Source organism: Psammomys obesus, unplaced genomic scaffold, assembly GCF_907164565.1.
Source record: "Psammomys obesus unplaced genomic scaffold, mPsaObe1.curated_primary_1811, whole genome shotgun sequence".
NCBI classification, from domain to species: domain Eukaryota; kingdom Metazoa; phylum Chordata; class Mammalia; order Rodentia; family Muridae; genus Psammomys; species Psammomys obesus.
In genome coordinates this window covers 14365656-14393187 of record NW_026596117.1, presented here as the reverse complement: position 1 = coordinate 14393187, position 27532 = coordinate 14365656, and the positions used below count along the sequence as shown (strand labels likewise).

The 27532-nt window shown below is 41.4% G+C and overlaps 1 protein-coding gene and 1 pseudogene across 1 annotated transcript; both read right to left on the bottom strand.

The window, feature by feature from the left end:
• Positions 1 to 7356: 7356 nt before the first annotated feature.
• On the bottom strand, positions 7357 to 19049 carry Commd8 (COMM domain containing 8). Its single transcript, XM_055629320.1, has 5 exons — positions 18935 to 19049; positions 15027 to 15182; positions 12198 to 12350; positions 10241 to 10396; positions 7357 to 8202 (listed from the first exon to the last, which is right to left on the bottom strand). The coding sequence occupies exons 1-5, from the start codon at positions 18998 to 19000 to the stop codon at positions 8182 to 8184; spliced, it is 552 nt and encodes a 183-aa protein (XP_055485295.1). The 5' UTR covers positions 19001 to 19049; the 3' UTR covers positions 7357 to 8181.
• Positions 19050 to 23992: 4943 nt separating this feature from the next.
• Positions 23993 to 24445, bottom strand: LOC129692900 (myosin light polypeptide 6-like; annotated as a pseudogene).
• Positions 24446 to 27532: the final 3087 nt, after the last annotated feature.

Sequence of the window (27532 nt, the reverse complement as noted above, 5' to 3'; positions counted from 1 at the left end):
GCCCAGAGTACTGCACTCTGCAAAACTTTCAATGGCAATAGATGGAGAAAACAAAAAATAAAATAAAAAATAAACAAACAATGCATATCTACAAGTCTGGCCCTACAGAAGGTGCTAGAAGAACTTTAATTTAAAGAGGTTAATTATACCTAAGAAAACACATGGAATAAATAAGCCCAGACCAGCAATAAAGGGGGGGGGGGAAGACACATACAATAACAATAAAATAACAGGAGTCAACAAACTTCTTACTGAGGACTCAAACTCCACTGTCCCAACAACACAAGTGCTGAGATAGCTCATGCTGCTATAAAGATGCACAAGGAACAGACACCAGTAATACTTGGAACCAGAAGACCCAGACTTTCATTCCTCCCCAGCACCACGGGAATACCAAGACAACAAACAGCACAACACACAAGCCAGCTCCCTTCAGAGGCAATTCAAATTCAGTTACGACTCCTAGAGGCATTCTGCTCTGTCATAGATCAGCTTCTGACTTGTCCATCATAAGAACAGTGGATGAGAACTCATACAGTGGCTGACAACTGAACAACGTGAGGTAAGTGAGAAAATGGAGAAGGAACACTCAGTGCTACACCGCGGGTCTTCATCAAGCCCCTCCCCTTGGAGCTCAGAGAACTCTGTGGAAGAAGCAGAAAGATGGCAAAGCCAGGGAACTAGATGATACCAAGGAAACTGTATCTTCCATAACACAACAGGGCCAACGCACGTGTGAACTTACAGACTGTGGTAGCATTCATTGAACCTGCGCAGATCCAGACCACACGAGGTCCCAGAGCAGAGATGGGAGGTAGACATGAGCTCCCATCCCCAGCATCTCCAACTGACAACCACGGGGTAAAGAAAAATCAGTTTCTCCAAGGGAGTCTCGCTGGGTATAAAAAAAAAAAAAAAAAAAAAAAAAAAACAGCCCCCCCAAAAAAAGGACCCAGGAAAAAAAAAAAAAAAAAAAAAAAAAAAAAAAGCCAGCCACACTTAAAGCAGGACCCAGCAGTAGACGGCCAACAAAACATGAACTCAAAGGCAGTTTTGGAGATTTTATTTTTTGTCACATATTGCTTTATTTGGCTTTTTCTTTTTTGTTTTTTAACTTTACAGCTCTTTTGCTTATATATTATGGTTTCTGATTTTGAGTGTTTAATGTGTGTGTGCGTGCACACACGTAGACATTTGTAGTGTTCTTTCTTGATTTCTTTTTTGTTAGTTCATTTTCTTTTATCCTTTTTTTTTTTTTTTCTTTTTAACTGCCTGTTTATTTTGTTAGGAAAGAAAGCAGGCATGGAGTTGGAAGTGTGGGAAAAGAAAAGGACCTGAGAGGAGATGAAGGTGAAACCATGCATACTGTAAAATGTGAAAACCACTTTATTTGAATCTTTAAAATAATAAAAGATTTGGACCATGGGAGAGAACAAAACCACCATCTCCGATGGTAAAACTCCTGGCACTCTCCTGCCTCCATCCATTATCCTGCTATTCCACGTGGGACCAGCAGGAAGAGAGGCCATGTTCCTGGCTTCTCCCAGGGAAGGGAAACAGCAGCATAAACCCAGCACTGTGGCACTTGGCAACACTGACTAAATGACAGGCTCCTGTCTCAGAGAGCGGACAGCCACGATAGGTCTAGATGGCAGGGCTCTGCTGAGAACAAAGGATAGCAGGCTGCCCCTGCTGCTCCAGGAGATTGGTAAAGACCAGTAGCTTCTCACTGTGGGTGAAAGGAAACAGAAGAGCACGTGTCTGGTGTTCTGGCTCATCGGTTGTCCAAGATGATCTCTCTTGAGTGACAGCACTGATAAGATCCGGAAGAGGACAAAAGCCAGAAGGCTGGGGCTAGAGAAGGGAGATTTGCAGCAGCCCTAGGGAAACTGCAGTACCAAAGTCAGACACCAGAGGGAACCAGAATTTTAGCACCTGACAAAGCCATAAATCCCTGTAACTGGAAATTTGCAAGACCACACACACACACACACACACACACACACACAAAGATTTTATTGAATGAAAAGAGATTCAACCCTTCAGAAATATATGACAATGATATAGACATGTGTACTGAATGTAAAAATATACAACATAAAAATCAAATACTGACAGAGCTAACCGGAGAAACAGCAACACAGTAGTAGAATTCAATTACCATATTTTAACACACACAAACACATTGGTTGTTTCTTTGGTAAATACAGTCTTACTATATAATCTGGCAATCATGCTCCTAGGTATTACCCAATTATGCTGTCAAGGATGTTTACAACAACTTTAGTCACAGTTGTGACAGGTTAAAAAAAAAAAATTAGTATAGAGAACCATCAAAGATGAAAAGGGAAATAACCATACCATGAACAGGTGAGGTGGAAACTTAGACACCTGTCGCTATGTGAAGGTAGCTACTCTGACAAGACAGTATGCTACATGATTCCATATGACACTATGAAAAAGGAAACAAGTCAGGGATTTAGAAAACTCAGTGGCAGTCAGAAGTTTTTAGGCTTGTAGAGGGATGAGGGGGTAAAGGGAGGCTTTTCATGGAGTTGAAGAATATGGTGGATCCATGCTGATCCACTAGCCAAAACTGATGCTACTCTTCTGTACAAATGTATGCAAGTTTGAAAACTCACTTAGCAAGTAGAAGGGTCCCAGAAAACATTATGGTAGTAAGGCTGGCAATGATGATAATAATAATAATAATAACAATAATAATAACACCCACCTGGACTACATGGGCCTACAGCAACTCCACTGCAGCGGGTGGAAGAGGATGGAAAGCTGCTGACATACATAACTTTGGAAATAAGTCTGCAAAACTAAAGGCAATAGTATGCACAGAAGTAGCCGTAGGCCTTCAGAGGAATAATTCTACTATTCTACATATGTGCAATGGAATCACACAGTTAAATAACTGGATGGTACTTGGTAGGGGACAGGGCTCTTGTGGAGTAGAAATTTATAGATCAGAGTAAGAAGCCAAATTGAGCTATAAAATAGATTAGAGTTGGCCATCAGTATGAAGTCGTTTAGCTTAATGTAAACACAAGATTATATAAAGAAATATTTATAGGTGTGTGTATGTACATGGGATGTTTTCTTTGTTCTGTTTGTACTGTGAAAGCCTAAAAGATGCATGTGCCAGTAGCACTGAATACAACATACCTCACTTGGTTTCTAGTGTCTGTCCTCAATAAAAGGATCCTGGACTTCTTGGAGAATCAGCTGATTCTAAGATTGGTCAAAAAAATAGTACACAGGAGCTGGAGAGATGGTTCAGTGGTTAAGAACACAGGTTCCTCTTCCAGAGAACCTAGCTTCAATTCCCAGCACCCAGATGGCAGCTCACAATTGTCTGTAGCTCTAGTTCCAGCGGATCTGACATCTTCTGCCTTCTCCAGGTACCTGGTATGCTCATTATGCCAAGATATACAGGCATGTAAAACAGACACAGAAAATAAAATATACACCTCTCATAATAAATATATATAAATATGTATGTGTGTGTATATATATATATATATATATATATATATATATATATATATTATACAAAGAGGAGCCTAGAATACCTCATGCTACCAGAAAGTAGAATGATGCCTTTCAAAGCAAAAAAAGCAAGAAAGAAAAAGTCTTCCCCCATCAAAAAAGAAATTCCACACCACTGACAGAAACGTGTCAAGGGGACACAGTAACCAACCACAAGAGCCTCCGATGGGCAAAGCAAAAATAAAGTCAGTAATGAAAAAAATGGGATTACATTCCAAAGCACAAACGAGATACCCACAAGACTATGGTATAAATGGCAAAATAATTCATGGAAAAAAAAAGTAAATTCCACACAATTTCTACAGACACTTAAACTGGGTAATGAGGACTAGCGCTACAGTCCAGGCTGAACACAGTCATGTCCACCCAAAGAGCCTAGAATGAGGAAAATGGACAGCCATTTCACAGTGAGGAAATCTAACAGGCATTATCTTCCCCACGTGGTTACAGTCAACATCAGCTCATACATCATGTGACAAAAATGACACTTCAGCATTAATCTTCTCTCCCAAAACTGGTAAATCCAGTCTACCTATGAGAAAAACACTGATAAGTCCCCATAAGGGTCACACACATTTCACCACAGAATCAAGGTCGTCAGAAACAAAGGAAGTCTGGGGAACAACAAAGAGGACATAAAAAGACATATCACATTATTGCAGATGAACTAGCAGGATAAATGAGGACAGATAAAACCTTAGAAAATCCAAATAGCCCATAAGTATTAGCTAACAGTAACAATTCATTGACTTTATACCAATGTAATCAGTTAAGAGGAAAAATTGGTGACAATATGGAAATTCTCTGCCATCCTCTGAATCCTTCTGTAAATCTAAAGCTGATCTCTGAAATCAATACCATCTAGTTACAAGAAAAAGCAAAAGATCATACAGTGTGGAGGAAACTATCTGAAGGCCTTGCATTTTGGAAAGGACTGTCAAGAGCAAAACATAAGAAACAAAACCAGGAATCCACCTTAAAAATGGGGAGACACCAACCGACCCATAAAACCTTCCACCCAAACTTTGGCCTGCCTACAAGAAATGTAGGGATAAAGATGGAGCAGAGATTGAAGGAATGGCAAACCAATGACTGGCCCAACGTGAGACCCACCTCATGGGAGAAAGCCAATCCCTGACACTATTAATGATACTCTGCTATGCTTGCAGACAGGAGCCTAGCTAACATAACTGTCTCCTGAGAAGCTTCATATAGCTGATGGAAACAGATGCAGAGATCCACAGCCAAGCAATAGGCTGAGCTCAAGGAGTTTTGTGGAAGAGTCAGGAAAGGATTAAGGGATTCAGAGGGGTCAAGGACACCACAGGAAACTAACCTGGGCCCATGGGGGCTGCTCACAGAGGCTGAACCAACAACCAAAGAGTATGCAAGAGCCAGACCTAGACCCCCCCACCCCCCAGCTAGGTAGCAGACTGCAGAATGGCCATCATGTGGGTCTCCTAATAATGGTAGTAGGGGCTGTCTCTGACTCTGCTGCCTGCCTCTGGATCCCTTTCCCCTAGCTAGGCTGCTTTATCTGGCTTCAGTGGGAGTAGATGTGCTTAGCTTAGTCCCGCTTGAAGTGCCAGGGTGGGTTGGTACCCCTTGGGTGCCTCCCTTCTTTGAGAAGTAGAAGAAGGAATGGGAGGAGAAAGAAGGAATGGCAGGACTGGGTGGTGAGTGGGGAGGGGCCTGGTATCAGGCTGTAAAGTGATTAAATTTTAAAAAATGGAAGGGCAAAAAAATATTTTTAAATGGGCAATAGATCTGAACAGCATCCAGTGGGGTGTGCAGATGGCAGAAAGATATTAAGAGATGATGGGTGTGGCTGGTCCTTAAGTGACTGTTAGAAGCACAATGAGATCCTACTACATACACACCAAAATAGCAGAAATCAGGAAGACCAGCCACAAGTATTGGTAAGGTGAATCAGAATGTTACCAAACTGGTGGAAATGGAAAACGGGTAAAAATCATTCTGAAAACCCATGATATCTTAAAAAGATAAGTATAAGCCAATCACATGAACTAACTACGTCACTCCAAGACACCATACGTCCATAAGATCATAAGAAGATACGCATGCAAATATTCAGAGCATTCTCTGTACTGTAACAGGCAAATGTTGAAACCACACACACAAAAAAATCCTATCAACAGATAAGCAAATTGTGACAGTTATACAACACGATGCTTCTCAACAATAAAAAGGAACAGAGCACTGATATGTGTGACAGGAATAAAACTCAAGTTAATGCTAACATCAGGCATACTGGCTCATACAAGTAACCCTAATACTTGGAGAGCTGAAGCTAGATGACTGTCATGAGTTCAAGACCCAGCCTGGTCTATATAGTTGAGTTCCAGGCCAGCTCAGGCAACGGTATAAGGTATTGTCCAAAAATAAACAAGAGATACTGGAAAAAGCCAGACTTAATTTGGCTTGTTTGTTCTAGAGACAGAGCGAGCTCGGTGTTAACGCACACTGCCCTGCATGCCACTGCCAACAGTAAGGAGCGAAAGAATAAATACTGTATTATCCCATTTTCACGAATCTGTGTTGACCTGGGGTGAAGGACCTGGGACACTGACCACTGATGACAAGAGGAAGATTGCAGGTGGGACTGCATGCACTACCTTGACCATGGTGATTCTTTCATGAGTATCTGTCAGCCAAAATGTATTGAACCAACACTTTAACTAAGGGCATCACACAGTGTGCCAATCAAACTTCAAAGAAACTGTGAAACAGGCTGGTGGAACCATGTCGGGGATGGTGATAAATAAGGTATTGCCTTGTTAAGGGGCTGCACTCAAAGGAAGGATGCTATACAGAGACCACTGGACCAGGCCTCCTGATGTACTGCTCTGCAAGCAGTCAACACTCCATTCGGACTTAAGGACCTTGCCTACTAGGAAACTAGCAACCACACTGAGCATAAAAAAGCAAACAATGGAGTCCATATCAGAGACAGGACCTGCTCCCCTCACTAGGGCACCCACATGAGGACCAAAATGCCCATCGCTAAATCTGTGTAGGGGGCCTAGGTCCAATCCATGCACTTCGGTAGGTGAGTCAGTCGGCAGGTGGAGACAAGGCCCCTGAGTTCCTGGGCCCTGGTTAGTTGGCTGTTGGTCTTGTGGAGTTCCTGTCCTCTCTGGGTCCCTCTATTCTTCCACAAGACTCTGAGCTCCACCAAATGTTTGTGAGTCTCAGCATCTGTTCCATCTGCTGCTGGTGGAGCCTCTCAGAGGACAGCTATGCTAGGCAAGCATAGCACAGTATCATTAACAGTGTCAGGGTTGGCTCTCTCCCATGGGGTGGGTCTCAGGTTGGGCCAGGCTTGGTTGGACCTTCCCTCAATCTCTGCTCTGTCTTTATCCCTGAACACCTCGTTGGCAGAATAAATTTTGGGTCGAAATTTCTGTGGCTGGGTTAGTGTTCCCCTCCCTCCACTACGACTCCTGCCTAGTTAGAGGGTGTCCTCTTCAGTCTTTATGACCCCTGCTACGGCTACTAAGAGTCCCAGTTATAACGACCCCCATATCTTCCCAGGAGCCTACCCTGTCATAGGTCTCCACCAAGCTCCTTTTCTAATCAACACTCTGCCACAGCCCGTAGAGCAGCACTCGATAACACAGCCTTGTCTGAGCCTGCCCGCAGCTGTATGACGAGAACAGTAATCATTGCTCGGGATGTTCCAACTGGTGCCTTATCAAGCCACAGAACTGCAAACAGCAGGGACCAGTTAATTACCAACCAACCACTGAGCTATGCGGGAAGTCACTGAAATCAAGCGACATGTAAAGATACTTTTATTTGCTCAGAATGCTTATTTTTAAAGTTAGTTGAGGTAAAAAGAGGTTTGTATTACAACTAATTTGTTACATACAAAAAACAAACTTATATATGAGGAACAATATGTACAACACACCATCACTGACATTTCTTAGACCACATTTTCTTAGAGCACAGTCTCCCAAGGAAGTGACGATGTACAGAATAACAACGTTATTTTCGTTTTTTTTTATGTTTATGTTTTAACTTATAAAATTCTTATGAATTTTATAAATTATTCAAATTATTCACACAAATTTTAAATGTCTGTTTGTGTCTGATAACAGAATTTTCCCTAAAACTTTACCACTTAAAACTCTTTCCTTTGAAACATGGAACCTCCTGAGTTACATATGCCACTTCCATATGCTTTAAATATTATTTTCAAATATTGCAAATTATATACTCATAAAACATGTCTTGCTATTCACATTTAAGCAACAGTCTAGTAGGTCTGTGCTTGTGTGTTTCTATTACTTCAGAATTTATTTTTATCTTTCAATATAAAAACGTTATCTACCAAAGATTTCCCAAATATTTAATAAACGAGACAAAACAATCATTGTGAAAACTCAAACTGCAACTTCAGCTTTCTCATCTTTCATTTTATGCATTTCCCATCAGCTTTACAATTTCCTGTTCTTTAGGGTTGCGGGCAGATTTTCATCTTTATAATCTCTGCATGCTGCTGGGCCAGGCTGCTGTAGCATCTACCTCTGAATACAGCATTCACTCTGCCACGAAGCAGCCTTGAAATCTGCTGGTGTTGGTGGTCACCATTTCCAGTTATTTTAACTGCAGGACCACCTTAAAACACAAACAAGGAAAAGCAATGTCAGGTAGACCAGAACAACCCTGCTATCTGCCCATGATCCCTGAGGCAGGGTAAGAAGAGAAACAGGCAAAGGAGGTCAGTGGCTTACGGCTCCTGCCTGCCAAGATCTATGCTTGGTCACGCTGCCCTCAGACCAGGTTCAACCACACCCACTTCTCTGAGGGCCACCAGGCTTCCGCTACAAGCGTGGTTACTGGACATGAGAGTTAATCATGAAGATAAAACTGAAGTGTGTGCTACTTCATAGACCAGGAAGAAGGTGATGTTTATCTGGGCTTCAAAGAGCAGGAGGTTTAACAGGCATCAGAGAGCCCCTGTGCTTTTCTGATTTATGTTTTTAATAGTAAAACAATCTACTGTCCTCATGAATAATCAGTTAGGGGCTGTTCCTCTCTGGCTCCATACTCTTTCAGCATTGTCGAGCCAAAAGCACTAGGTTACAGCTGCACTTCTTCTGTCCTACTGATGGTTTTTTATTAATACAACGGCCATATTGAGCACTCTCCAATTGCGGAATTTATAAAAGATTTCTGTAATAAAAAGTCTGTGCTGACTGTTGGGCAAATCACACTACGGAAATGGTTTTCATTTAACCACAAACGACATAAGGATAATTTCTGCTCCCACCCCTTTTTTAAGAGATATAAGAAGCCTGAGGTGGCAAGAGGCTAGGTGACTGAACTGAACATAATGAACAGAAACTTGGACATTTTATTCCAATGGTAGGTAGCATAGCAGTGACTGAAAGCGTTCTGATAATACTGCCTTTGTCCATTTTCTATATGTAACAAAATGTCACCGTCAAGTAACTTATAAGCAACACGCGTCCACTGGTTTGGTGGTTGGGGAGGCTGAGAAGTCTGGGGTGATGTGGCTGTATATCGTTGAGGGTTTTCTGCTGCATGTGAGGATAACATACGAGGACGCATCCCGTGAGAATATACACAGGAGTGGATAAGAGGAACTCCTGCATCATACAGATGCACCTCCCGGAACTTGCGTTCTTTCCTGTAGTACTACATAAGTTTCTGAACGTGAATGTCGGGGACACAGGCAATCCATAGCATCATTTATAAATGTGTAAGTGGTGTCATGTTCTGTTGGGAGGCAGTAAGAAGGCTGTACACATGAAGATGGTTGAGGTAGCACTTGAATTCTGAGGTGTACCCACTCACGCTGAGATGAGTATTAGGTTAAAAATGTTAATATAGGCTTAATCCCTGGCACCATAATGAAAAACAATAAGTATGTAACTAAATAAAAAGAGAAGAAGAAAAAAAAAAGGCAAAAGAATTTATAAGAGAAATTTTGGCCAGGGAAATGAGAGCAACTGAGAGCCAATCTCTGAGGTAGACCTATGAGAAATGCTGCCCAGTGACAACTAAATACTGCCAGTGAACGTCAAGGTTTCTCTTCCTCACTGAAAACTTCTGCTGCTTAAACACTATACTATATGGTGGGACTAGCTGCTGGTGCTCAGACGCAAGTCTGCAGGTAGAACAATTTGGAGCATTCGTTGATTCTATCACGAAAAAGCCTGATTTTGTCAGGATTACAGTTATATTTTACCTCCTGCACTCAGAACAGCAGAACAGCAATTGTCTAACATTTGTTCATCCAAGTAACACTTGTGCATCCAAGTAAGACGTTTCTTCTTTTGGAATTTTTTTAATTAGAGAAACTTCAGAATCAACTAATTTCATGGTCTCAAGGTAAAATTTTTATTTTTAAGCTTAAGGAATACCAAAGGAAAATAAACTCGACAGTTATAATAGTACTGCTTTGGTTTAGAATAGACAATTAAAGCCAGAACTTGGTAACTGAATGCCGTAAGTTATAACTACTTCAACATTTATATGTTAGAACATCTCAACCAAGTATTTTCTGTGCTTGTTATAAAGGATCAGTGAAGTGAGACACATTAAAACCTAGCCAGAGCTGAACTTTCCCTACTCAAGGGTGGACTGGTGCTTCCGCATGTAAACTATATGATCCAGTTTAAGCACATACCTTATTAGCTGCCTCCAAGGAGCTGATTAGATTCTGTAACTCCTCTTTACTCATTTCAACAGAGTATGGTTTCATGACACCGTTTTCCTTCACATCCAGATGAAGGTTTAAAAGCGGCATCTGCAATGTGGCGATCTTGTCACTGGAAAGTGCGAGCTATTGAAAGAAAGGAGAACGGAGCACAGTAAGCCGACAGTGCTCAGCAAGCATCAGGACTGGGTAAGAGCCCACCACCTGTCTGCTTGCAAATGCTGGGAAACCGAAGAAACAAATTAAACCAGTGGCAAGGCAACACACATTCAAAGACAGGAGGTGAAAGGAAAGGAGACAGAACAAATACAGGAAGAGGACTGGAAGAAAAGAAACACCAGTTTGTCCAAAAGCCAGTATCTGGATCTGTTTGTCTAGTTAAAACACTCTTTTTTCGGGGCCAAAACCAAGTCTTATTATAGAAACTCAGAAGTGCTGAAGGTACCCTATACAGCAAAACCAGAATTATTAAAGAACAGATTCCAAGATGACAGTTCATGTATCAAGCAGACTAAAAATACCCTGAGGCTTTTGGAAATTAAGCAACTTAGTTCAAGACTGGCTATCAAAACTGTGGATGACAATAATAGTGATACCACCCCAGGGACGTCTGGCTCTCTGAACAGCATCTGCATCTGGCTTTTCTTTTCCAAGTACATGGTCTCCAGTGCTTCAGAGAACCTTCACAAACCATTGCTGGCAGGAGTCCTGTTTGTTTAAATATTCAAGTCTGGTACCCAAAACTAAAGGGAATATTAAATTAACACAAAAGATTGCATAGTTGAAAATAGCATCCACGGGACCCTTCCCTGACTGAAAGCACTACACATCTCACAACAAAAATGTGAGACTGGAGCCTGGCATTTGGAGCATTCCAGCGCACTTTGATAACTAAAACAACTACACATCCTTCATGCATGCTACTACTGGTGCCTCTCCCTTGGCATCCATACTTACTTAAATGCTAAATGTTCATTTACACGAAAACCTTTTGTCACTGATTAATTTGCTTTTTATCATTTAGTCCATCAGTATAACTAGAATAAAATGATGTCAAACTTCGGTTGTATTGCATACTTACTATAGTTATAGTTTTGCGTCAAAATAATAAGCATGTTAATAAAAACACCTCAAACACAGCTGAGCCACAACCAGAACCACAGCACCCTTTTCCTCAGCTAAGAAAACTGTCCACAGGAGTTGTCTATCCAGCTGTGAGCTTATTTAACTGTCCCATTTTGTCTTCTTAAACTACCAAAAGGACATGAGATACTTCCTGGTTCTAAGATCGTGCTAAAATCAAGAAACAGAATGTGTGTTTTCTATCTACTACTTTGGTTCCTAAGAACAGAAAGCTGCAGCCGGCAGTGGTGCACACCTTTTAATCTCAGCACTCGGGAGGGAGAGGCAGGCAGATCCCTGTGGCCTCAAGGCCAGCCTGGTCTACACAGTGAGTTTCAGTACAGCCAGGGCTACACAGAGAAACCCTGTCTCAAAAAACAAAAACAAAAAGCTGTTCTGGGATTGTTCTTTCCTAGCTCTACTCAGCATGGCCCTCTTTTCACAATGTTTTAAACTGTTGCTTTTTAACATACTTTCCTCCCAGAAGTAAAATCATATTTACCAATTTTGAGAAAGCTATGGCATCTAGAAGACTTTTGCCAAGGTTAAATCCTAAATACACACTTTTCCATTTCTGACTGATAGGTCTAGGAATATTCATTTTTAGTGCAGAGCCACTACGCATGGTCTGGCTGCTTACAGTGCCTTTATGTCCAAGTGAACACACAAAACCAGTAATTTACATGAGCTCTGCTAGTACCTTGGAACAACATAGTCTCAAAATGACAAATTTTAGACATTTTTACTTTAAAAGAATAAGTATACTTAAACATTACACAAAACATATTAAAACCTCAATTCTCACCTTTAACTGCCAATCAAAATCCTGCAGCTGCGCACAAGAGATCTCAACTATTTCTCCTAACAGGGCCTGCTTGATCTCATTTTTCCTACTCTTCAAGCATTTCATAACAGCTTCTTGATGAGATGAGTTCAGCTGGTTCAACTGCTGGAGTGTCTGTGGAATCAAACACAAACGGCAGGAAGGTGGGTGAAAGGCTCCTGCTGCTTCAAATGTAAAAGCGTGCCCATCCCCTTGCTACACACCTAAAATGACAGTACAATGAAAAGAAATATTCAGAACTATGAAAAGCATAAGCTGAGAATGAGTAACCCGGACAGGCTTAACAAGTCCCTTCAAGCCAGAAGGTAAAGAAAGGGACTAACTGACAAAGCTGGAGATCACCACAACAGAGCAGCACAGTCCTCACAGACAAGAGTTCTACAAGAAACAGGAGGAAGTCAAGAAAAACGCTCCAAGTCCTAAACCTGGGTGTGCCTAACTGCACAGCTCCAAAATACACAACACAGCAGAATTCTACAGTTCCAAAAATGAGAGAAACGGATAAGTATGTACTGACAGAGATATTATCACAATTCTAGCTATTGCCAGAAACTCACAGAAAGCATTGGTGAAGTTTCAGAACATGAAAATATTAACTTCCACCAAATCAAATGGCATCACATATACAACACCACACCCAACAACTGCCAAACACACAGCAGTTTCCAGCATGTATGGTAAACCACACACAGCCACTCAAACACAAAACACTGAATTGACAGCTTGTATTACTGACAACTGTGCAATTAAGTAAAAGCTAATGAGATAAATTTTTCCCAATTTATAAATTAAGTAACTTAATACCAATTAAACAAAGTAAATCAACTGTGTTCAAACTCTTCCAAAGAACAGGAAAAGAGAAAAAACAAAAACCTTCCCAGAGTCATTCCACAAACCCAGAATAAAACCTGAGCCCTTGACAAGGGCATCATAGGAAAGAATTCACTGCCAGTGTCACTCAAACAAAGATCGAAAAACTCTAAGCAAAATTCTAAGTCATCCAACCAATGTGCATATAAATAATACATCATGACCAAGCTAGGTTTATCATGGCAATGCAAGCTTAGTTTAACATCCAAAAATAATCACCACATTAACAAAATAAATGAAAATAATTATCAGAAAATGCTGGTAAAATAGCCACTGATGACTTTTAAAAAGTCAGCAAAATTGGAAATGCAGAAACTTCTTTACTCATTAATACCTATAAAATCATGCAGCTAATGACTAGAATAGAAAAGAGTAATTTTCTCCCTCAGCTATGTGGAGAGGATAGGTCTTCTACTGCTTAATATATATTAATATATATATGTGCATATATATAATAAACTAAGAAAAGTCTTAGACACAGGGAAGGATATAAAAGTTAACCATTTCTATATCCTAACAATAAACAACTGTAAAATAAAGAGTACTAAGAAAAATACCATGTTTTAGAAATCTAACCAAATATTTGCAAGACTTCTACATTAAAAATTATAAAACATTAGAGAGAAATGGAAGCCAAACTAAATAAAGAGATATAGCCCATGTTCATAGGCTAGGAAGCTAACTATTACTGCCAATTCTTCCCAAATAACTTGGAAATTCAGTGCAATCCGCACTGAAGTCCAAACTGGCTTTTACATTTGGCAAGCTGAATTTTAAACATATATGAAGATGGAAAGGACCAAAGAAAGTCAAAGCAACCTTGAAAAAACATGAGGTTGAAGGTCCTCTACCAACTGATATCAAGAATTAACTTGTTATATCTTTAATGAAGTGGTAATTAAAACAGTATAGAATGCCAAAAACAGGCGCAGAGACTAATGGAATCCACTAAGAGTCCAGAGACAGGCCCTACAAATGACCACCTGATTTATTACCAATGCTGCCTAGTAGCCTTGGGAGGGAATGACAGTCATTCCAATAGATGGCAGCGAGTCAACGGGATGCTGTGCGGGAGAAACTGAGACAGGCCCTGTCCCACACAAGAATATTAACTCTAAACCCATCTGAGAGAAGAATACAGAAGCTAGAGCAACCAAGCCTCTGCAGGAAAATGCACAGATACCTTCATATTTCTTAAATACGGCACTGACAACACTAACCCCTGAAACAAATACTGGATCTCATTTGCCTCAAAACTTCTGTTCGGGGCTGGAGAGATGGCTCAGTGGCTAAGAGCACTGTCTGCTCTTGCAAAGGACCAGGGATCAATTCCCAGCACCCACATGGCAGCTCACAACTGTCTATAATGTGAATTTCAAGGGATCTGACACCTTCACACTAAATGCACCTAAAATAATAAATAAATAATTTTAAAAAAAACTTCAGTCCATCAAAAGCCCCATTAAGAGAATGAAGAAGCAAAGGACGTAACAGATTACATGTATATATAGGCAAAGAAATGCAGATCCAGAGTATCTTCTAAATCAACATAACAAATACGTAGACAAACATTTGTTAAACATCTCATATAAATATGTGCAAATAACTGACAAAGTTGTAAAAATCAAACACCCCATGAGATCCAATGTGAACTGCAACCAAAACACACACAGGCCTGATCTTTAGAATCCCGCTTTCCTCTGCAAGCTTTACATGTGTTACAGTGAAGAGGAAAAACAACTAAAAAAAGATGCAAAGCCCGAAACTCCAATGCCATCTTCTGCTCACTCATAATTAGACCTTTCAGTTGTTGTATCAAGTACTCAGTACTGACTGAGCACAGGAGTTGAACCCTAGAAATGACGTCAGAAACTCTGGATGGTGTTTACTATCAGGTAAAGAGATTAGGAGTGAAGTTACCTCTTCATCGGAAAAATTTTTGCCAACTACAGCTTTGAAAAACATGGTAACATCTTCTAGAACATGCTTCCACTCGGCTTCGTTCCAAACACCATGATAATCCTGGTGGACAGGATAAGCTCGGCCACAGATGCCATCGATTACTTTGTGAAGAAGCTAGGAAGGGGAAATAAAAGTACTTTAAAATAAATGAACTACCACGGGCCTCAAAAAAGACCCCTGTGCCCAGATGTAATTGGTCCTTGTGGAGCTCCTATCCTTTTCACGTCATACAAACTCCTCCTTCTTTCATATGATTCCCTGCACTCTGCCGAAGGTTTGGTTATGAGTCTTAGTATCTGCTTTGATACACTGCTAGTAGGAGTCTTTCAGGGGCCCTCTGCGGTAGGCTCCTGTCCTGTTATTTGTTTTCTCCTACATCCAATGGACCTCCCATTTGTCTTTCTAAGTGAGGATTGATCTTCTTACCCTGGATCTTCTTTGTTTATCTTCTTTAGGTGTATAGATTTCATTATGTTTATCATATCTTATAGGACTATATGAGTGAGTATATACCATGTGTGTCTTTCTCCTTCTGGGATACCTCACTCAGAATGATCTTTTCTAGATCCCACCATTTGTCTGCAAATTTCATGATTTCCTCCTTTTTGATTGCTGAGTAGTATTCCATTGTGTAAAAATACCACAATTTCTGTATCCATTCCTCCGCTGAGGGACATCTGGGTTGTTTCCAGGTTCTGGCTATTACAAATAAAGCTGCTAAAAACATGGTTGAGCAAATGTCCTTATTGTGTACTTGAGCAAATTTTGGGTATACGCCTAGGAGTGGTATAGCTGGATCTTGAACTAAGGACTATGTATGGATATAACCTAGAACCTCTGCTCGGATGAAGCCCATGGTAGCTCAGTAACCAACTGGTTTCCCATAGTAAGGGGAACAGGGACTATTTCTGACAGGAACTCAATGGCAGGCTCTTTGACCTCCCCACCTCCCAAGGGAGGAGCAGTCCTGCTAGGCTACAGAGGAGGACTTTGCAGCCAGCCCTGAAGATACCTGATAAAACAGGGTCAGATGAAAGGGGAGGTGGTCCTCCCCAATCACTGGACTTGGAAGGGGGCAGGGAGGAGATGAGGGAGGAAGGGAGGACTTGGCAGAGAATGAGGGAGCGGAATACAGCTGGGATACAGAGTTAATAAAATGTAACTAATAAAAAAATAAATAAATTAAAAAAATAAATGAAAACTCTTTGTGCAGGACACAAATGTTGGCAGAGATCCCTTTTATAAAACCAGCTAAGACAGAAAGGCAACTATTTTAAGATGTATTGTCGTTCATTTTATTGTTTTATTGTCTTGTTTCTGTTTGTTTGTTTGTTTGTTTGTGACAGGGTCTCACTTCTGTAGTGCAGGCTGGCCTCAAACTGGTGGCAATCCTCCTGCCCTAATGTCCCAGATGCTGGGGTTCCAGATGGGAGCTCCCAAACCCAGCTAAATCCCAGGCTTTCCAAAACAATGTCTACCTTTAGAAAGTAAAATAATGTTAAAGATACACTGTTGTTTTTTCCAAACTTCCTGAATGGAAAAAAGTAAGTTTAAAAGCTTTCCCCCAGGTGACCCCAGAAAGGGGTCATTTCAATAACAACCAAACAGCTTGTGCATTCCACAGCAAAGCCTCTCCCTGGAGCTCTCCTGACTTCTCTTGGTCTGGCTCCCCTCTCACAGCATTCCTATCCACCCTTGAGAAAGCCCTGGTCATCTTTTCCTCTTCTACACATCCTTCACTCTGTGCTAGCAGCCCCAGAAATCCTGTCAACTAACAAACCGTGAAGCCTGGATTTGGGACAGAGCTGGATGCTATGCCTCCCAGTTCCACTAACTCCTAGTTTTATTTACAGTCTCTGCAGTCCAAGCATAAGAGGAAAATGCCATCTGTCCACACAGTGTTGTACGAATTACACACAAGCACAGTAACTGGACCATGCTGGGTAGGTATGAAACATTTGAAGACCATGCTTCTGCCTGTTCTTACAGCTCTTATCACTACTTCCACAATTCGAGCCTTCTACTGCGGATAATCATATTCATGTGATACTGTTCAGGCAGCATTTGTACTCTGCAAAGGAAGCGTTTAAATACAAATAACTGGGAAATGGCATTTAGCGACAAGTCCTCCTACTCTGATTTTCTTAGCTCTTAATCCACTCTGAGGCAAACGGTAACTCTCACCCACTAACACCACACAGATGAGTAACTTCTTATTCACCTCCACACCCTGGCGCAATAAGGCAGTATGAGTATGTGCCATAAATACATCCCAACTTTTTACACGTATTTCGTCTTCTCTCATATGGTCCCGGTGATTACATAACTCCAAGAACTCAAACCGAGAAAAAGAATAAAAATGCTGCCTTTTGTTCATTCACAACTATGTATAGTTTGTTGCGTTTATTATTATAAAATGGAAATGCAACACCAGACCACCTGTAATGGCTACCATTTTCAATGAGCCCCTACCTAGGTACCCAGCACTATCCTGATACTCCCTACAACTCTATGAGGTAAGCGTTGAAGGGTCTCATTTTACAAAACAGGAAATTGGGAATAAGTAACCAAAAAGGTACATACATAAATGGATGTGATACAGGAGGGCGGATTTAAAGATGTTCCTAGCAGATGCAAAGGAGCAAGGTAGGGGCTGCATTATAAGGATGAGTAGCTGGCAGGCATCCCCAGCCACAGCCATTGGAAGGAAAACCAACCTGCAGGTTTGGAAACTGTAGCTATTGAGAGGGAGGGAAGGGTGAAAGGGCAAAGGGCTTTTGAAACGGTGAGTAGGGGCCAAATCGTGGAGGGCCTTGCACACAACAGAAAGACAGAAAGCTTTAATCTGTACTCAACTTTCATTCAGGTAATTATTTTTTCACAAACTTTGCCAAGATATTGGGAGAGGAGGAGAAAGTGTGAGACTAAGAGATTACGGGGTACAACAGAGGCAGAGACGGTAAATGAGGTTACAAAGGGGGGGGGGGTGTCCAAGGATGAAACCCTGGTTTTTTTTAGATCCAATGATGGGGTAAGAAGGGTAGCTCCGCCAAAACAAAACCAGGCTAGGGAGGGGCCGACTCGGGAAAAGAGATGCTGAGCCCCAATAAAGGGATTCTCCACAGCTGTGGCAGGAAGGCAGAGGCCAGGGAAGAAGAGTCACGAACATTTACTGTGGTAAAGTTTTGGCCATCTCTGTAAAGGAGGAAAGCCGCTGTGAAAGTTCGTAGATTGGAGCGTGGATTTCAGCTTTGGCCCTGGCTAGGTGGGAACCTCTTGCAAATTACTCAAACCTGTGGCTGACATTTCACTGTCCTCATTTGTAAAATCAAAGAAAATGCATTTTTCTAGACAACGGAAGGAGCCCACGTCGGGATGGAGGGCCACAGTGGAGATTCATGAAAGCTCGGGCAGGGAAAAGTGCCACCATCAAATCACTTTCACAGGGGCCTGGACCCGAGGGTGTGCTGCAGAGAAAGCCCGGCTGGCTGTCCCTGGCCCCCGCAAGCCTGGCTTTGTGGGTGAGTTGTTTCCGGCGGCTGCAGTACCGGCCACACTTAAGCTAGTGACCAGTCCTTTTCTAGTTGGGGGCTGGCGCCTACCATCCTCCCGGAGACAGGTCCGCCCGGGGTTCGAGTCCTCACCGCATCCGCTGTACCTCAGCGGTACTCAGGGGACTTTCGGGAGGTCTGAGCTCAAACAACATAAACGACCTACAGCGGAGCTTTCTAAATGCTAGGAGAGGCCCCCGACACGCGCACACACACCCAGGCCCGCGCAAAGTCCTCCAGCCGCCGTGCTGCCCCCAGGAGCCTGGGAAGGATCGCCCGGACCCCGCCTTCCCTTCCCACGCCGCAACCCCTCACCCGGGCGCCCTGCTCCGGAGGCAGTTTCTGCAGCCGCCAAAGCGGCGTCCCCTCTTCCGGCTCCATCCCGGAGACGCGCAGATGCCCGTCACGTGATAGGCCTGGGTCTACACCGGGACTCACCCACGTGACTTTCCGGAGGGCGGGGAAGGCGGGCAGGCTCAAAGTCCTTCTGCGCGTGCGCGAAACCTCAGTCTTGTTTTGGTAGTGGTGGTTTGGGGTTTTTAGGGTTTTCTTTTTCTATTCCTTTGTGGATAAGGGAGAACAAATCTTTTTCCCTTGCGGGGAAGTCTCTTACTTGTCCACTTGCTTTTTGGAGGAAGATGTACAGACCTCAGCTCTGTTGCGGCTGTACTCAGAGACCTCTCTCATGAACTTTCTTCACTGCAGAAAACCATCAAGTAAGGGTGTCACAACCTATATTTGAGTGCGACTGGGGCCTTTTCCCCAAAGATCTGACCGTCTCCTACTAAAGGATTTTGACCTCAAGGGCAAATTAAAGTTAGATTCTTTATCCTAAAAAGATACTAGATATTCCCCCACTGGCAAACAACAAACGCGATCCAAGATCCAGCTCATAAAAAGGCAAAGCACAATGTGGAATTTTAGGGGAATGACAAATAATGTTTTAAATATGTCCAAAATGCTGTGTGGCATATGCTTAAACTAAAAGTTCATTATTTTTTAATCTGAAATTCCTATTTGAGTGGGTCAGCTATGTTTTATAAGGCAGCTTTTGTTTCTTACCTTTAAAGCAACCTATGTCTATACCCACACATTTACCATGGGAATAAATCCGATTCCCCCAAATTCCTTCAGCCGTAATTTCAATCCAATGCTAGAAAGTCCATGTAAGAATGAGGCTTGTCAAGCAAAGGAGCCATAACGATTAAACAGGAAAGACAGTTGCAACCTGATTTACAATGTTAAAGTTAACAGTATTGGAAAGTGCTGCGACACACCACAAAAGAGAAAGACACTGTCCAAACTGTAAGCTATTCCAAGAAACACTGCCCAGTAGCACATTCAAGGTCAACCTCAAATTCCTTTCTGTTTGCGCCCTGGCGTTTGGAAGCAGAGGGTCTTAGCTGTCTCTCACTTAAAACATTTAGTATTTAACAAGCTTTACTATAATCCAGAGATGTTTACAACTCACACTGTTCCATCGGAAAGGTAATTGTCTTAAAGTACCGTGAGCAGGGAGTCCCCAGACATTGCTAAGATGAGTAGCTTCCTGGAAACCAGTTCAAGTATGTTAATAAATCTAGTGATGGATAGTATCACTTAAGAGAGTTGAATTTTATACAGTGTAACAGTGAGACAAACGTTTGTCAAGCATGTAATAAATGACAAACACTTGATTTATTTTATTTATTTTGTCATACTAATGTCATACTAAAGCCTTGTGTGGTCAGTATTTTGCCCATATTAAAGATTAGGATTCAGACCTGGTGGAGGACTACAGGCCTTGTCCAAAGTCACATAGATGGTAGCTGCAGAGTTTGAGTAGACAGTTAGTGCTATGGCTATGGAAAGGAAGATACACAGAATGCATGATTTCCCTATGGCCATGCCACATGTAAGTTAGTAGTGCAAAAATGACACATCCTCCAGACATAAAGGGTAACAAAAATTAGACCCAGATTTCCCTTTCAAGCAACACTGGATACCTTTGGGATGTAACCATAACAATAAAATATTTTATAAATTGAGAGGAAAGAGCCCTTAGTATTTGTCATTTTAGTAAGACATTTGTAATCTAAGGCAAAATTTTTTAAAAGATTTGTTTATTTTATGTATATGAGTGTTCTATCCACATTTACATCTGCCAGAAGAGGGAATCAGTTCACATTATAGATGGTTGTGAGCCACCATGTGGTCGCTGGGAATTGAACTCATGACCTTTGGAAGAGCAGACAGTGCTCTTAACCCCTGAGCCATCTCTCCAGCCCAGCAACATTTTTTTTAACTTACAACTTTTTTAAAACAATTTTTTAAGTTTGTGTGTCTGTGCGTGTGGGTGTGCATGTGTGTGTGTGGGGGTGTGCATGTGTGTGTGTGTGTGTGTGTGTGTGTGTGTGTGTGTGTGTGTGTTCAGACTGAGGACAATTTATAGGAGTTGATTATTCCCTTTTAGGGTTCTGGAGAGTGAATCCTGGTAGTCAGGCTTGATGGCAATCCACCCCCAGAAGCATTTTTAAACATTACTTGTCTCTTCCAATCCTATCTCAGCTAGCTGTATTCTGGTCTCAATGTCCCTAACCTTATTTACAGTGAGAGTTCAAAATGCAGGCTCCGGAGTTAAATTTAAGTCCAGCTCTGTAAATCATTGTAACTGTTACAATCCTCATAGCAATGGCAAGCTAGGTCACGTTCCTGGTGTGTCTGTTTCTCCGTCCCTCATTATTTACAATGACAGTGTAGACTTTACAGGCCTTGTTTTAAGTTCATACCCATAAAGATGTTTAAGTAAAGCCCAGCCTGACACACCGAAAATACTACAATTCCTTTCTAAGGGGGCTTTCTCCCCGACCTGTATATGTCCAAGGCTAAGCAGCTTCCAGGAAGTCATCTTCTCATCCATGCTGCTAGATCAAGTACTGGAAGCTTCTGCCTTGGGGACGTGACCTGCCTCTCAGATCCACCCAGCCTGCCTCCTGGAGCTGTACAGACAACACAGACAAAGAGGTTCCATTGGCAGACATGAAAGAACTCAGGTAACCCTCACTGTTCTGAGCCAATCTGGAATGCGAGCTTCCTCTTTAGAGTCATTTGCTGGGGTCATTTCCTTATTTTCTGTTGTTCTTGTTTTATTGTTTGTCATTTGGGGATAGAGGTTCCTACACAAAACCTTGGGGTTCTTCCTTCTTCCCTTCTGACCTTCCCTAATTCTTGACAGGCCACTCACCATCCATGAGGTCTTCTAATTTGTCTGATAATGAGTGGAAGCTGTAAGCAAACACCATCTGGTTTCAGAGTGGAAGAGGTACTTGGTCAGTGAATAAGTAATTAAAGATAAGATTGTCTATTGACAAATCTCTTCAGAACAGGAAGGAGTCGTCTAATAGAGAAAGAAAATAAAAACCATCCTTTAGATCTGCCAGGGAGCTACGCCTTGGAGCAGCATTGATACAAGAGAGGAGAAAGTGAAATGAGTATGTAGGAAGAAAGGCAGAGAACAGCTGAAGACAGAGAACCTGAAAAATAAGTCTGATTTCTTCAAGACAATGACAGTAACCTTGTGTGTCTGAACTGCAGTGAACAAGGCAGGAGTAGTGGCGAAGACACAGAGACATTGGAAGGGATTTTACTCGGCAAAATGATGTCCGAATTTTTATGGTAATACTCTGGAAAACTGATAAATTCTGCAAACAGATGTTAGGGGGCAAGGCTAAAAGCAGAGAAGTCAGCTTAATGTAACATGAATTCTCATATACTGCTATCAGAAAACAAGAACATGCTTTTCAGGAGGATTGTAAAAATCTGTACCTCATTTGACTCAGAAACTCCTGTTCTAAAAATGAAACGTTTGACTCTAACAATATCTGTTTATAACAACTCATAATAAGTTGTCAATTATGAGCTAATCAAGTTACAATCAATAAGCAAAATAAATCCATAGAATGCGTATGTAGATTTACTGCTTAAGAGAATGTCAACTTGCTCACTATACAAACTGGGGTGGGTGCTTCAAATCTCTTTGCACTGTGTGATTTTTTTGTTTGTTTGTTTGTTTATGTTGCCCATGAGTGAATAATGTACAAATTCCTGGGTAAATGTATCCACAAAATGTTAGCAACAGTTGTCTTTCATTTAGAGGATTGTATATGATCTAAATTCTCTCTGTCTCTGTCTCTCTCTGTCTCTGTCTCGCTCTCTCTCTTTCTCTCTCTCTCTCTCTCTCTCTCTCTCTCTGGATTTTCCATTCAAAAATCTTGTTTGAAAGAGCTTAAATATTTTCAAGATAGCTGTGATAAGCCAGATGTGGTGGCTTATGCCTACAGTCCCAGCACTGGAGAATGAGGAAGATTGCCACAGTTTAAGGCCATTCTAGGCTCAAGAGTATGGCCCTGTCTCAGAAAAACTCTAGACATATGCATACGTACATCTTTGACAAATTACGACTATCCTGCTCTCTTTTCATTTTTGCTTTCAAACCAGCCAGATATGAGCTGGAATATAGGTCGATGGTGGGTGGAGTGCTTGCCTACCATATTCAAGGCCCCAGCACTGAAACAATAGCCAGGAAAAGAAGAGCTAGCCAACTCTTACCCATCTCCTTCCTCCAGTGACTTACCAAAGGCATCCATTAATAACCAGTTATACTGGTGATGTTTTCCCACCCGTTTCCTAGATCTCATTTGTAACAGAGTCTACCTTCTGAGTTGCCAGTCACTAAAGAGCAGGAACTCCTTGCTTTCCATCATTCTGATGCCACCAAGCCAATGATCTCTTTTCAGATCATATTGCAGGGGAGAGGCTCTCCCATTCCTTATACAAAATTCTGTGTGAGTCAGAGCAACTTATTTATCTGAGAAAGATAATGCAGAAGTGTAGTGTTTGACATATTCTCTGTTTACTTCTTACTTACACAGAGGTCTAATTGACACAGGGTACAAGGGAATTAAGTAGTTCTTCTGTTCTCTAAGATCTCCAGGTTCTGTCCGTTGAGGACCTGAATAGGGTAAACATGACAAACAAAACACCATATATGAAGTTTTTATGTGCCTGACCTAAGAATACTGCACATACCACTTCTACCTACATCAGCGGATCCATCTTCATGGAACCACCAACTATAATGGATTCTGAAGGGAGAATCTAGCTGTGCTTCCAGGAAGAAAAAGAACACAATTTGATTTTGAATATATGTGTACTGGGGCTTTGCTTTTGGTTTTGGGGCGTGGGAGAAGAGAGCAAATCTATTTGAGGAAGGCAGGCATCATCTAAAAGAGACCATATGTGCAAGATGCTGTGGGAAGGGAGCCTAGGAAGCCTCTGGGGCCACATACAGATCTCACACTAGGCAACGCACAGGCTCAAGATGTGGGAATGTCCTCAGCCCTTGAGCACCATCTCACCGAGCTCCTTATAGTTGATACAATCATTGCCATCCTCATGCCCTACCATCAGCATCTCTACTTCTTCCTCTATCATCTTCACACCCAGTGTGACAAGAACATGATGGATTTCCACACCCATGACAGTCCCATTCCCTTCTTTGTCAACACACAAAGGCCTTCAACATAATGCTCTTAAGCTTTTGGTCCTTGTTCTTGGCCACATTCTGAGCATGGGCAGGAAATACTCAAAGTTCAGCAATGACACATTCATCTCATCACTCCTGGGGTTCCCCAGAGCCTTGAGTACATTGGTGTTGGTAAGGTTCTGGCCCAGGGCTCTCATCACATCTCCAGATTGGCTCTGCAGGTTATTGCCATTACCTCTTTGGTCAAAGAGCTAAAAAGCATCTTTGAATTTTGAAGTCTGGTCCTCAGGGAAGTCACACATGTTGACTGCTCAGCTCTCCAGGACTTTTCCCAAAAGATAATATTTTTAACTGAGGATTTATCAATGTTGTTAACAACTTCCAGCCAAATATAACCTTGGGCTCCAACCAACAATATGCACATGCTATACAAGTCACAGATTCAGATTTCCAGGGGGAAAGATGAGAGGAAAGCAATCCAATCACGCCCTTTTCATCATATCACCATCCTTGGGTTAAATTAAAAATTGTAATTCTAGTCAGGTGGTGGTGGTGGTACACACCTTTAATCCCAGCACTTTGGAGGCAGAAGCAGGTGGATCTCTGAGTTCCAGGACAGCATGGTATACAGATGGAGTTCCAGGATAGCCAGGGCTACCCAGAGAAACCCTGTCTCAAAAAACCAAAAACAAAACAAATGAAAAAATTGTAATTTTAGCTGGGCATGGTGACACACTCCTTTAATCACAGCTCTCAAAAAGCAGAGGCAGGTGGATCTCTTTGAGCTCAAGGCCCTACATAGTGAGTTCCACGGCATTCAAGGCTGTGTAAAGAGATCCTGTCTCAAATAAATAAATAAATAAATAAATAAATAAATAAATAAATAAATAAATAAATACTGTAATTCTAAAACTTACATCTAAGGAGATGGAACTATTTAGGTCAGCCTCTAGAGTGTGCTAACTCCCATCTATTACAAGAAAGGACAGAGCCATAGCTCTTTGTCATTTCCCCAGTCTAATTTTATTATTTCATCCAGAAGAGACTGACTCATTACAGCCAAACACAGACTAGTTGAGAAACCAGGGCAGTACAGGATTGGAACATTACTTCCTGGGGCAATTCTTGATCAACAAGCTCTTTTAGTGAGCTGAATTATAGGTCTGAACAGTGCTCAATGAACCTAAAATTGAATGAAGTAAAACAGAATAGTGCCTATGAGGACTTGTTTTAAAATGTGATGACATGACACCGCTTCCACTCCACCGATACATCTGGATAAAGAACCAAGCAGCTTTCCCTCTTGATTAAGTAAGAAGGTTAGTTTCTTTGACTTTCACCTTACTAGATGCTACACCCTCATGATTGCTCCAGAAAAACTCCTAGACAAGCTTTAGTTTGAAACAGCTAGAGCTTCCTGCTCCAGAGGGTTAGTCTTTATGTTACAATTGATCATCAACGGAAGTTGAATTTTACTGACATCAGAAGAAAGCTTTCTCCAAATTCTGAGGCTCTAAATTTTTACTATCTGAGCCCTGACATTAGCTCTGTAAAGTTTCTGAAAAAAAAAAAAAAAATCTAGGAACAAAGAAAAGATATGTATTCTTTATTTGCTTTTTTTAAAAAAAAAAAACAAAAAAACAAACAAAAAAAACATTCTTTTTAATTAAAAAAAAAACTTTGAGCTTCAACATTTATATTCTTCATTCAAACCTGTCTTTCAGGTTCTGCTGGGGCTTGAAGTCTACAAAACTATTAACCCTAATTAGGTGTGCTGTAACACATAAACAGAGTTAGTTGTAATCTAAATAAAATAATGCCCATTCATAAACTATTGAAAGGAAAGAGGCTTACAGTTCAAAAGCACTGAATTATTATCTTGTAACCACACGAGAGATTATGTTGCATTGACATTGGCTCTAGCGCATTGACAGAAGTTTTTATGGCATATTGACAAAGATGAGGAAGACACTGGTTTTTATCCTGTTTGTATAAACCTAGACAGATTTGGTCTCCTCCAACAACAGTTTCCCAGAAATCCACTAGATATATGTGTCATTCCATCCTGGGGAATGAGCTTGGTAAACTGGAAGCCTCTGTCTTTGTTTTGGGAATTGGTATGTAATTGGAATGTTAACACATCCTATTTCACTAGTTTTTGTTTTAAAATATTCTTGTAGGATGAGACCTGAGATCTGGCCTTGAAGAGATCTTTGAATAGATACTTTGATTTTTAAAATGCCTCTGGAGATAGCACACATCAGTTATTTCAGCATAGCGCTAAAGAAAGCAATTCTAAAAGCTCAAAAATCGTGCTGATAAAACAAAACACTTGGGCGAACTGTCACTTTGGACTTAAGAGGTAACATGTGTCACATCCTCAGGGGTTGTCCTTCTTGTAGATGCTTGTCAAGGACTCAATTAGTTTCTCTGAAAAGGTTCTGTGAATGCGAGACTAACCTCCTCTGTTGTCACCCTGTGGTCACTAGGCTGAGAACATCCACATCTATAAGCTGTTAGGATTCCAACCAGCGTTCCTCAATCAAGAAAGCACAGAAGTCAACCAGGAACCTTTTGAATGATTGATTTTTTTTTTTTTCACATTCAATCTTCTACACTTTGGGTTTTTTTTTTTTTTTAAGTAGCTTTATAAATTACATGCCATGTAACCTATCATTTCTGAAATAGTTTGGTGAGGCTGAGTAAATTTGTACAATATTGCAACAAAAAAATTAAATTAAATGATGTTACGATGTCCTTACTTACTTTGAAGGACTTTCAAAAGGACTTGGATATAGCTAGGCATGCCTGGAATCCTAGAACCTTGGAAGTGGAGTCAGGAGACTTTTTCTCAAAATTAGGAACAATGGCCAGATCCCATTCTCCAGACCAGCCATATTAAATATTTTGCTGTTCCTACAAAGCATTCATTGCTGTATCTGTGTAAATCAGTACTAGTGTGCATTGATTTGGACACATCTTTCCAGAAAAGAATGAAAGAAAGAAAGGAAATGTGGACAAGAAATGTGAGATGGGAGTCCTTACCAAAAAGTCTGGTCAGCCTAGACAGATGAAGTCACAGTGGTGCCAGCAGCATTGTCAGAGGCCTTGAGGCCATTCAGACGATGGTGCGTTTTTGATCCCTGGAATTTGTTCCTATTGTTTGCCCAGAACCTTCTCCGTGGTCTGACACCATCCTCTGTGCATACACATCAGCCTAATGAAGTCAGATGTAATCCCTAGAGAATTTTAACCACTGTTCCACCTGGGTGTCTGTCACACTTTGAATTTCTATCGTTGTCTGTATTTTATTTGCACGGAGGCGTGAGTATTCTGCTTGCCCTTGTTTTGGGGTCTTCTTGCATGGAAAAGACCACGCCACGTCCGTT

What these genes read in the sequence shown, in the direction of transcription:
- Commd8 (XM_055629320.1), bottom strand. Translation starts at nt 19,000, where the DNA reads ATGGAGCCGGAAGAGGGGACGCCGCTTTGGCGGCTGCAGAAACTGCCT. An exon ending in CTCCGGAGCAGGGCGCCCGG is followed by an intron (nt 15,183 to 18,934) that starts GTGAGGGGTTGC and finishes TCCCCTTCCTAG; the next exon opens with CTTCTTCACAAAGTAATCGA. An exon ending in CCTTGGAGGCAGCTAATAAG is followed by an intron (nt 8,203 to 10,240) that starts GTATGTGCTTAA and finishes TTGTGTTTTAAG; the next exon opens with GTGGTCCTGCAGTTAAAATA.